Genomic DNA, 11,406 nt, shown 5'->3' with positions numbered 1-11,406 from the left:
AGGAGGTTCATGCGTCTCATCGACTCAGATCCACAAACAAAAAGCTTCAACTGAAGCGTCTTCTCCCAGATCGGTCTCTGAACCGAGACTTTAATCCGACTCGGAGCAGGTCGTCGTGTTTCTGTCTCCTCTGGTTCAAACCGATGGAACCGGTGTTGTGTCAAGGACCGTTCCCCTGCTAGAATGTGTGTCCCCGCTCTCAGACAATAGTGCTGCCACAAACGATCATTTTAATAGTCGACTAATCACCGATTATTTATTCTGATTAGTCGACTAATCGGGTCATTCACAGACTGGATGTAAAACACATCTTAACCATTAATAGCTTTAAAGTAACTAAAAAGTAGATATATAGCATTCCCTGAAATGATGCTAGTGTGAATGCTGTGAGCTGAATTTCTGAAGATACTATTGCTGATAGATTGGAACTAGAAATATTAGTTAAATGCCAAACTAGCCTTAAAAACTAAAAAAATCCAAAATTAGCCAAAATAGCTAGCATGTAGCTGAAATATTAGCTAACTGCTGCTGCCTTACTATAGACCCGGTCTGGGTCTGGGTCTCCTGTACCGGTCCCCAGCCCGGATAAAACACAAGGTTGTGTCAGGAAGGAAATCCGGTGTAAAACTCTCCATCTCCTCTCGGCTGATTGGCTGTGGCGTCGCCTGGTGAACGACAACCTGCCTACAGTCCTGGAGCCAGAACCTCATAAATGTACCCAGAACTCTGTTTAAACAGCTACAGACCTGTGACCCCCCCACCCCCCACCCCCCCAGACTCTGGAATGACTTCGACCCCCATGTGGATGATTCTTTTAGAAAACTTATGAAAACTTTTTTTTGGTTCATTTTGCAACTTCCTGCCTTGATTGTGTATCTTAATTATTGTTGATTTATTATTTTTTATGTTTTAAAGAACTTTAGGATTTTATCAAAATAAGTGTTTTTATTTATACATTTTTATTATAGTTTTTTTATTTAAAAATTAAAAGACAAAAAGTTAGTAAATTTTATTCTGATTCTTCTTCCTAATTTTCAAAATTATTCTATTTGTCATGAAAAAACTGAAGAGTTTGTTGATAAACAAACAGAAATAAAAACATAATAAAAATTTTCCAGAAATAAACCTGGAAAAAGCTTCAGACCCTTTCACCTGTGGCGACCTTTTTCAGAATAAACTCCGCCCAACAGTAGCCAGGTTGTGTTCTGTTAGCCTGTGAGAGTTAAAAAAAAACAGCAAATGTTGTCTGAGTTTTGAGTCTTTCTGTCCGGACAAAACAGAAAATCCTCTCATTTGTACGGAAGTCTGGTCATGACAGAAAAAAAAAATTGTGACCACAAATTAGTATTTATTTTTATTTATTAGTTGCACCAGAATTAGCACAAAAGCTAATTTTCATCTGTAGTCCCTGGAGAATGTTAAAAAATTAAAAATCTTAAAACATCAATTAAATACACAAGTAATAAAATATATAAATAAATATAAATACATGTTAGAAAATCAGTTAAAATACATATAAAATACATAAAACAATAATAAAATGCACAAGAGAAACATTAAAACTAATATAAAAAGGTACTTTATGTATTTAATAAAGTAAATTAGTATTTTTTGTGCATTTTATATTTTTTATAATCAATTTTTGCTGCTAATTTGTCCCAATGAAATACTAAATTGTGGCTAAAAAAACGTTAATTTGATAAAATTTATTTTGTCCTATCCAGGGTTCCGTACATTTTCACGTTTGTGGATTGACTGACACTGAGAAGCTCAGAACTAAGAAGTAAGTCCCGCCTCTGACAGTTATTAAAACTTCTGACGGCTGATGTTATACATTTGGGAGGAAATTACTTTTTGACATGGAGCCAGACAGGTGTCAACAGTGTGGGAATGCGTCACCACTCACCTGCATCGCAGCTCTCCCCCGTGAACCCCCGCTCGCAGACGCAGCTCTCTCCCTCCTCCGTCTGCGCGCAGCTGCCGTGCAGACACGGCCGGCTGCGGCACGAGCCGGCTGCAGAGTTGCACAGCGCCCCTGCGTACCCCTTCTCACACTGGCAGCGGTACGTCTGTGCGTCCAGAACCACGCACGTGCCGTGCACACACCTGAGAGCAAAGGAGGAGGCGGACTGTAATGCAGCACGCAGAAAGGCCCCGCCCCCTGTAGGTAAAGGACGACGGAAGACGGAGGAAAAGGTGCGCCTGACACTCACTTGCTGGCCTCGCAGGGGTTGACGGTGGTTGTCATGGTAACAGCATCAGCTCCGGTCAGCGGCTGGTCGCAGAGCGGTCCGGTCCAGCCGGGCTGGCAGCGGCAGCGGGGCCCCTGAGGGGCGACGCAGGTTTGAGTCCCTCAGTATAAACTACCATCACCTGCTCCGGACTGAACGCAGGAACGTGCCACCTGCTGACTTCACCCCCGTATAGGAAGCTGTCGTCACCATGACGACGGCTCTGATGAACACGAGCGTTCAGAGCTCAGCAGGTGATGCTGAACGGAAAACTGATCAAATGAATCCTGTTTCCTGTTTGTTTTATAAACTTGTTCCCCAGAAAACTTCACAGAAATCTCAAACTTCTCAGTTCAGGCCAGAATCACATCGACATGGTTGCCATGGTAACTACACACCTTCAGATCAAAGGAGACTTGAGATCTCCTACAAAAACCAAAACTCTTTTTACCCAAAAATATGAAAAAACTACAGAGGACTCGACCTCTGACCTCACAGTGAATCAGAGTCTAACCACACCCATCTGAAATGTGGGCGTGGCCAGTCAAAAAATGGTCAGTGCCTATACAGGAAGTACTTACCTGTACAGGCAGCTGTTACCTGTGCAGGCAGCACTCACCTGTACAGGCAGCACTCACCTGTGCAGGCAGCACTCACCTGTGCAGGCAGCACTCACCTGTGCGGCGTTGGGCTGGCAGATGCCGTGTACGCAGTAGAGTTGGCGGCAGGGCTGGCAGCCCGGCAGCACCCCCGGCTTCATGGTGCTGCGGGTGAAGTCCTGCAGCTCGTGGTTGATGTAGAGGTTCCTGATGCAGCCGTGGAAACTGGAGGCATTCGCCGTCTGAGACGAGAGTCCCAGAGAGGCTGGAATCACCTCCTCCGGCATACCTGGACACACCATCGGTCAATCCGCTGCGTTCCAGGAGAAGCTGGACGGGTCCTTCACCTGACCCTCCCAGCACACATACCTCCCACATACAGGGGGGCGTCGCCCGCCGCCGCCAGGCTGCGGCTCAGACTGTCCAGCGTGGTCGGCTCTCCTCCGTCCACAGACAGGTTGACCATCTGGTTGAAGGTGACCAGCTCCACCGTGTGGAAGCTGCCATCGTTGACGGTCTCGGCGCTGACAAAGACAAACAGAACCTGGAACCACAACCTCCAAACTTGAACACATCGGATGATCGTTCCTGAGAGACTTCAGCTTCTCGGAGCCCAAACATGGAGGACATGGCGGTGGGTGCATTATTATGTGGGAACGTTTTCCAGCACAGGAACCAAATTCCCTCATGAAGGTTCAGGACAATCTGTTAAAACTTAAATGTAAAAATCTAATATTGTAATAGTGTGAACACTTTCTAAGCTTTGACACTATAGTGATCCTGTTTCTCTTTATGACATTTTATTTGGAAAAAACTCAATCACAGTTTGAGGAGGTTCAGTAATATTGGTGTCAAAACGTTCAGCTCGTTAAGGACAATAATACTACTAAGGTTTTTATGGCTAATTCTGAGTTAAGCTAGTATTTTAGCAACATGCTAGCTTTTTTGGCTAATTTAGCATCTAATTAGTTATTTTTATAGCTAATTCTGAGTTTTTATTTAGCAAAGTGTTTTTTGGCTAATTTGGCCTTTACAAAGGTTTTTTTGGATAATTCTGATTTAAGCTAGTATTTTAGCAACATGCTACCTTTTTTTTGGCTAATTTGGCATCTAATGAGTTTTTTTGGTAAAATTCTGGGTTAAGCTAATATTTTAGCAACATGTACTCTTTTTTCTTTTCTTTCCTTTTTTTTTAATCGAATAATGCACCTACTGATGTCTTTTGGGCTAATTTTGAGTTAAGCTAGTTTTTTAGCAATGTGCTAGCTTTTTTGGCTAATTTGACATCTACTGAAGATTTGTTTTTAGCTAATTCTGAGTTATTATTTTGCAATGTGTTCACTTTTTTTTGGCTAATTTGGCCTTTACAAAAGTTTTTTTGGGATAATTCTGATCTAAGCTAGTATTTTAGCAACATTCTAACTTTTTTGACAAATTTGTCATCTACTGAGGTTTTAGGCTAATTCTGAAAACATACCTTTTGCACATTTGAACTTTTTATTTTTTGCAATTTTTTAGGAAATTCTTCAGATTTTTTGTCACTTTCTGCAGTTTTAAGTCATTTAGCACCTTCAGCATTTACAGTAAATTTCTTCAGCATTTTCAGGGACCAAATTCAGCAAAAATCATTGCACTAGCATTATCACAGGTAATGCAACTTTTCTAGTTTTATTAATATTATTATTAAATTTTAAAATACAGAACTTTCAACAAACCGACATATTCTGAGCACAACATTCTGTACATCCTTCAGTGCATTTCTGCATGAACTAAAAGACAGAGATACTTCTAAAAAAATAAAAGTTGAAGCTAATAAAAAACAATTAAAGTAGGAATTTTTATAGATTAAAGATAATATTAATTTCACACAGAATCTTTAATATACAATAACTTTTCAACCATTAACACAATAATTCCAGGAATAATTGTGTTAACATAAACACTGGAGCTCCTGAGTTACAGGGTTAAGGAGGAGTTCTGCTGGTTGGTCTGTGCAGGTGTGTGTGGGGCGGAGCTTCACCTGTAGATGGCGGTGGCGGGTTGGTTCCCAGGATCATAGGTGACCCTCACGTGACCCTGATGAAGCTCCACGGCGATCGGCTCGTTGTCTCCGTTGTAGAGCAGAATTCCGTTGTCCTCTGCGGTGGACACCTGAGGCGCACACAGAGTGTTGTGCGTCTGTGTGTGTCTGTGTGAGTGTTCACCTGAGCGCTCTTCCTCACCTGCAGCGTGATGTTGGTCTGAGGTCCGTTCTTCACGTCCTGAAGCTGAACGTAGGAGTCTTTGTCCACAAAGTTGACGCTGATCAGCTTCTCGCAGCTCGGACCCTCGAAGCCCGGCAGACATCGGCAAACCGCGGCGCCGGCCTCCTCCTCACAGGGGGCGCCGTTCTGACACCGGGCCCATTGGCAGGGCGACGGGGGCGGAGGGCCGACCTCACAAAACTGCCCGCTGAAAAGTCACAAAAGAAAGAGCACAAATGTGTTACTACACGTTATTTTGTATGATCGGAGTCAGACGTATGACGTCAAATCAGGATCCTGGTATAACAGGGGGTCAGACTCAGTCGCTGAAGGGGACAAAATGCAAAACACACCTTAGATCACGGGTCGAACAGGAGAAACATTTACTGAATACTCTAAAACTACATTTATAAAACTTTAAACCGTAACTTTTTAACATAATTATGAACTAGATATATAGTATTAGCTGTGATAATGTTAGTGTGAATGCTGGAAGCTGAATTTGGCTGCTGAAGATGCTAGTGCTGATAGCTGAAGATGCTGAAGCTGATAGCCACTAAATTATTAGCTAAATGCCAAATCAGCCTAAAAAAACAAATAAAAAGATAACTCTGGTTAACCAAAACAGCTAGCATGTTGCTGAAAAAATAGCTAAACTTCAAAATACTCTAAAAAAATCGTAGTAAATCCCAAAATAGTCCAAAAGAACAAGAGGATTGACAGTTTTTAAAACTCTAACTTTTTAACATAATTCTGAATAATAAAGAGGCAGGAATATTACTCCAGAATAAACAACTTAAACCTTAAATAACTTTCAATATTTTATTCAAAGTAAATGAAAAACAGATTGAAAATTTGGGAGTGGTTTAAAACTTGAAAATACAAATTGAAAAATTAAAGAAATATTGAAAAAATAAAATTGAAACTTTAAAAATTTGAAGAAAAAAAAGAGAAATTTGAAACTTAAAGAATAAAAAAAACTAAAACTGTTACCAATTAAAAATAATGATTATTTCTACATTCAAGTTTTCTTTTTTTTGTATTTTTCATTCTTTTCTTTCAATTCTCTATTTTCAGTTTCAATTTAGGTTTTCGAGTTTTTGCTGAGCTGATTCTAATTTTAGATGGGGGCGGGGCTTTGAGCTCATTGGCTACTGCGACATGTTTCCCAGGGGGTGACAGATGTTCAACTTTATATTCTCAAATTTAAAAAAATAATTTTTTTAATTCTTAATCTGTTTTTTCGTTCACTTTAAGCGGATCCTGATTTGACCCATACAGCCGCTGCTCCGGACTCCAACTCCCATGAGCCTCTAGGGTTGAAGCTTGAAGCAAGTGAGAGGGATTTTCAGATAAAAAGATGAAATTTTTAGAGCTCTGGTTACAAACCAACATCATTTGAGTTTAATCATGATAACAACTAAATGAAACAATAGAAACATGAGTATAAAATTAGTCTTTTCCAATGTTTCTTTCTTTATAATGAACTTTAATGAACTTTTTCAGCCACGTTTTCCATCTGGTTTCCTTTTAGACTAGAAAACAGTTTCACAAACTTATACTCATTTTCCGAGGAATCTGATCTTGAGGAATCTGCAGGATTACCTGAATCCTTGCGGACAGACGCAGCTGTAGCCGTCCAGGTGGTCCACACACCGGGCGCCGTTCTGACAGCGATGGTCCAAACACTCGTTATAGTCAATGCTGCAGTCCGGCCCCACCCACCCGGGGATGCACACGCACCTGAACGGAGACGGCATCAGCTCACCTGTCCTCGACCTGTGCGGAGGAGGAGTGTGCACGCTCACCTGGGGCCTGCGGCGCTGCTGACACAGGTGGACTGGTGCTGACAGGGGTTTCTTCCCGGAGAGCAGACGTCCTCCTCTTCCTCGCAGAACAGACCTGAAGAAGGCAGGAGGGGCTGAAACTTCCCAGAATTCCTGGGGACTGCTCTGCACGGCCGAGCGGCTACCTGTGTAGTTGGGGGGGCACAGGCAGGTGTAGTTGCCCACGCCGTCCACACAGGTGGCGCCAGAGTCGCATCCGTGGTCCTCGCAGTCGTCCACGTTCACCTCGCAGAAGGTCCCGTGGAAACCGAAAGCACACGCACAACTGCGGGAAAAACACGAGGAAACCCGGATCAGTCTGAACGGATCAGCTGTTTCATGAAAACAAAACTTTATTTAAATGTTAATCGTTGACAGTTTTTTAGGTTAAAAACTGTAATAAAATAACTTCTTCAGTTCAAAATAAATGTTTTTCAGCTTCAGGTTCTATCTGTGTCTGCAGGTTCCGTCTGCGTCTGCGGGTTCTTCTACCTGCAGACCCGTCCTCACCTGAACCCCCCCGTCTGCTCGTCGCTCAGGCAGCTCCCTCCGTTGGTGCAGGGGTCGCTGACACAGGCGTCCACCGGAGTCTCGCAGTGTTTTCCCTGATCAGCAGGAACAGGAAGAGGTCAGGGAGAACGCCGCTGAGGACGCCGGCGAGACACGGTGGTCAAAGTACCGTGAAGCCGGACGCGCACGAGCACGTGTACTCCTGTGAGGACTGGACCCGGCAGGCGCCGCCGTTCTGACACGGCGAGGAGACGCACGGACTGCATTTGGCCTGAACGGAGGCCTCCACCGGACCTGAACACAAACACACAATGAGGATGAGGTGACGTGCTTCAGGATTTGGTTCAAACAAACAGACTGAAGACGCAATAATACATTTTCTTCACCATTCGGTTCAAACGTTGGGGGGGGGTGTACCACGGATGCTGATAGAACACTCCTGTTATTTACCTGTTTGTTTATTATCATAAATGCAGCTAAACGTTTATTTTTACCCTCCAAGCCGTCATGAAGACGATCCGATCCAGACCTCCTGCTGACGGACGGAGCCGCTGCACTTAATGAAACCCGATTGAAAACTTTAAAAAGAAACCACATAAATAACAGGAACACTAAAGGGACGGATGTTTCTTCATCACTCAGATCTCCTCCCTGATGAGGAGGAACTCAGAGGAACCTCAGAGGAGCTGCTCCTCCCAGAGAGACGCTCCTTCAGAAACAAAGAGGAGTTCTGAGGTTTCTGTTTCATCTGAACAAAAGAAAGTTTCAGAGTTCTGCTGCGTTTGTGAGTCAAATAAGTGAAATCTTCACAGGATGGAGATGAAGACGAGGAGGAGCACACAGCATCGTCTACAACCAGCCTGGAGGAGAATCCATCGTTTGTCTGGACTTTCAGAGTCACGTTTTTGTTTGTTTGTTAAACAGCAGACAACAAACAAACAAAGATAAACAAACAAAAATAAATAAATCAAATGTTACCGCTGTAGATTCTCCAGGGATGAGAGATGAAAGTCTCATTTGGCTGATCTCCTGTTTATGCTTTTATTTTGTAAATAGCTAAAATTCCTTTTATTTTGAAATCCCTGGAGTCTTTTTATCCCAAATTCATCTTTACTTTTTCTTAGGGTTTCGCCGCGACTTTAGTTTGTTTCTCCACATATATATTTTTTTTTTAAATCGAGTAATAAAAACACCCAGAAGTAATCAGATTACTAAAGAGTAATCTGATTCCTCTTGAATGAATCAAAGAACTGATGCTGCCGTCTAAAGAACAAACGAGTTCCTGATCCTACAGGATTTGGGGATACATGTGGATCTGGACAAACGTTCTGAGGACAGAGGAGGAACGTTCTGGGAAGTCTCGGTCCGTCCGGAACAGCATGAAGGATCAAGGCGGAGCTGAGATCTCCTGAACTCATCCCGTCAGACTTTTCCAGAGCTTCGTCTCCACAGATGTATGGAGCTCAGCTGGAGCCATAAATATAAATAAACCCAAATAAAACCTGACAAACACATTGGTGTTCGGCCAAAAAAATGGAAAATGTCCAAAACGTTTAGTTATTTTCAGCTTCAAATATTCTATTTTTTAAGGTTTCAAAACTTCAAGTTTCAATTTCAAAACTTTTTTTTTGTTTTCAAATCTGAAAATTTCAGCTTCAGAACTTTTGGCCCCGTTGTGTCACTTTGGGGCGGGGCTAACACGAAGGACCAATCAAATCAACACGGGTGGTAACTTTAGTCTTGATGCTGAAATTTTTTGATTTAAAACGAAAATAAAAAAATTTGACATTAAAATTTTGCATTTTGAAACCAAAAAAACTGAACATTTGAGGCTGAAAATAATTACGTTTTCTTAAGAATAGCAAACATTTTGGATATTTTACTTTATTTGTGGCCTTCAGGAGAAGCAGCTCGATTTACAAACATGTTACTGAAGAAGATGCAACTTTTGACCTGTGACCTTCTGATCAGAGGTGGACCGCTCTACCACAGCTGAATGCATGACGACCACAGAGGGCGGAGCCAGGAAGAGAGTTTCAGTCATGGCAGAGCTTGTATCATTACTCAGATTACCTGATCCCACGGATTGGATTCAGAAACTCTGAACGGTTGGAGTTCTCCTCCACAGGCAGGAGCGCGTGGGAGGATGAAGGTCACCCTCCATCAGACCTTCATTTCCCATCATGCTCGGAGGCGGCGCTGCGTGGGCGTTCCTTCAGTCCGACCCTCTTTAGAAAACCCGGTTTGACTGAGACGTCTTTCCACCCGTCAGGTGAGCGGGTTCAAGCCCCGCCCCCGCCGCTTACCCCGGCACTGGAAGCTGTCGGCGGGCGTGGTGAGCAGCAGCTTGGCCTCCATGCCGCGGGGGCCGGCGCAGCGGGCGATGCCGGGCTCCTTATAGCCGCTCTTCACCCAGTCTGACAGCCAGAGCAGACGGCAGTCGCAGTACAGCGGGTTGGCGCCGATCGCTCTGCAGACACGGACAGACGAGGACACGCTCAGCCACGAGGACGCCGTCTGTTCAGGGAGGAACAGCATCCTACCCCCCCACGCCCACCCCCCTGTGATCAGAGTCAGCCCCTCCCCCAAAAATAACAAGAATAAATGAGAAGATGATGAAGAAAACAGAACAGTTCTCAGAAAGATCAACAAGAACTCTCTGAACCACATGGTGGCGCTCTTCATCAGGATCATCAGAGATGAAGACGCCACGGTGAGCAGGAAGCAGCTAATGCTGCTACCATCAGGAGACCTGCAGGAGGAGGAGGAAGAGGAAGAGTAAATAAACATGAAGATGAAGAGGAGTAGGAAGAGGAGGAGGAGGAGGTGATGAGGAAGATGAGGAGGAGTAAGATGAGGAGGAGGAAGCTCCCAGTCTTTGGGTCAATCCCACGTCTCCTGTTGAAAAAAATAAACTTCTCCTCCAGCGATCGTCACTAAATGTCGCACACACACACCGCCGGGTTAAGTCTACAACCACCAGGGTTCTGTTGACCTTTGACCTCAGGAAGAGGCCACTCCCCCAGCATCATCGGGAATTCAAGATTCTAGCTTCTGAACGGCGAGCTGCAAAAGTGACGTTGGTTCATTTCTTTCTAGAACATTGTAAAAGTGTAAAACTTCTAAAGAACAAACAAAATGACATTTGATGAGAACATATGAAGAAGGTGGGCGGAGTTAACAAACAACGTTGGCAAAGAAATCCAAAATGTTCAGATTTTTCTGGAAACTAGAACCAAACATCGTCAAAAAAAGTGTGGTTGCTATGGAGCGGTTTCCTCTTTGCATGATGGGAAAGGAGGATTGTTGGGGGGGGGCTGGGCTCAGGACTCGACATGAATGACAGATGCTGCTGCAGACCTGCAGACCTGCAGACCTGCATCCATTTTTCATGTCAGAGACCGTCAGCTTGATGTTTGCGGTCCGACTCTTCGTTCGGAGGAAGATCCGCGTCTCTGCATCAGTCTGAGGATTCTGACGGACAGAAGATGCTGGAATCCTTCAGATCAACCTGATCCCTTCAACAAAACACTGTTTCTTCTTCAGTTTATAAATACTTTCAGACCGTATTTAGAGACAGTTACAATATTAACATCCAAATATGGACTTTTGTGGATTCATATCATTTAGAAATGTCAAAAAATCAAAATTAAGAAGAAAATCCTTTTTTGTTTGTTTTTTTGTTAAACCTCAAATATCTTGCCCCCCTTTCCTCCCCATCAGCTCTGCTCGGATCAAAATCTTCAGATTTAATTCAATCCCCCATCATGCTTCAGGAGGAGGTACTCACAGGTGAGACAGGGAGGAAACGTCGCTGAAGATTCCCTCCTGCAGCTCGGAGATGTCGTTTCCATGGAGAGAGCTGGAAGACAAGAGCGGCTGACGGTCAGAGAGGGTTTCCCTGAAGACGCGGAGCGCTGGAGTGCACGAGTGCATGTGTGCGTGTGTGCGTGTGTGCATGTGTGCATGTGTGCGTGTGTGCACGAGTGCGTGTGTG

At 43.8% G+C, this 11,406-nt stretch overlaps 1 protein-coding gene and 1 long non-coding RNA gene across 2 annotated transcripts in view; one reads left to right on the top strand and one right to left on the bottom strand.

The window, feature by feature from the left end:
* LOC118599362 overlaps window positions 1-2,521 on the top strand; it is a 12,968-nt gene extending 10,447 nt beyond the window's left edge. Inside the window, exon 2 of the long non-coding RNA XR_004948674.1 lies at window positions 1,725-2,521. This is a non-coding gene — a long non-coding RNA (uncharacterized LOC118599362). The remainder of the gene's footprint in view (window positions 1-1,724) is intronic.
* The window catches only part of slit1b (slit homolog 1b (Drosophila)), a gene marked incomplete in the record, with an annotated part of 48,899 nt that overhangs the window by 2,642 nt on the left and 34,851 nt on the right, over window positions 1-11,406 (bottom strand). Inside the window, 13 exon segments of the mRNA XM_024290041.2 lie at window positions 1,907-2,106; window positions 2,214-2,326; window positions 2,908-3,119; window positions 3,200-3,354; window positions 4,851-4,981; window positions 5,053-5,281; window positions 6,679-6,816; window positions 6,882-6,975; window positions 7,046-7,185; window positions 7,410-7,504; window positions 7,579-7,703; window positions 9,716-9,879; window positions 11,200-11,271. Of these exon segments, the coding sequence (XP_024145809.1) occupies window positions 1,907-2,106; window positions 2,214-2,326; window positions 2,908-3,119; window positions 3,200-3,354; window positions 4,851-4,981; window positions 5,053-5,281; window positions 6,679-6,816; window positions 6,882-6,975; window positions 7,046-7,185; window positions 7,410-7,504; window positions 7,579-7,703; window positions 9,716-9,879; window positions 11,200-11,271 (1,868 nt within the window).

The sequence above is a fragment of the Oryzias melastigma genome, linkage group LG1 (assembly GCF_002922805.2).
Source record: "Oryzias melastigma strain HK-1 linkage group LG1, ASM292280v2, whole genome shotgun sequence".
Taxonomy (NCBI): Eukaryota; Metazoa; Chordata; class Actinopteri; order Beloniformes; family Adrianichthyidae; genus Oryzias; species Oryzias melastigma.
Note: the sequence above shows the minus strand (reverse complement) of the source record. Positions and strands in the feature narration are given on the sequence as shown.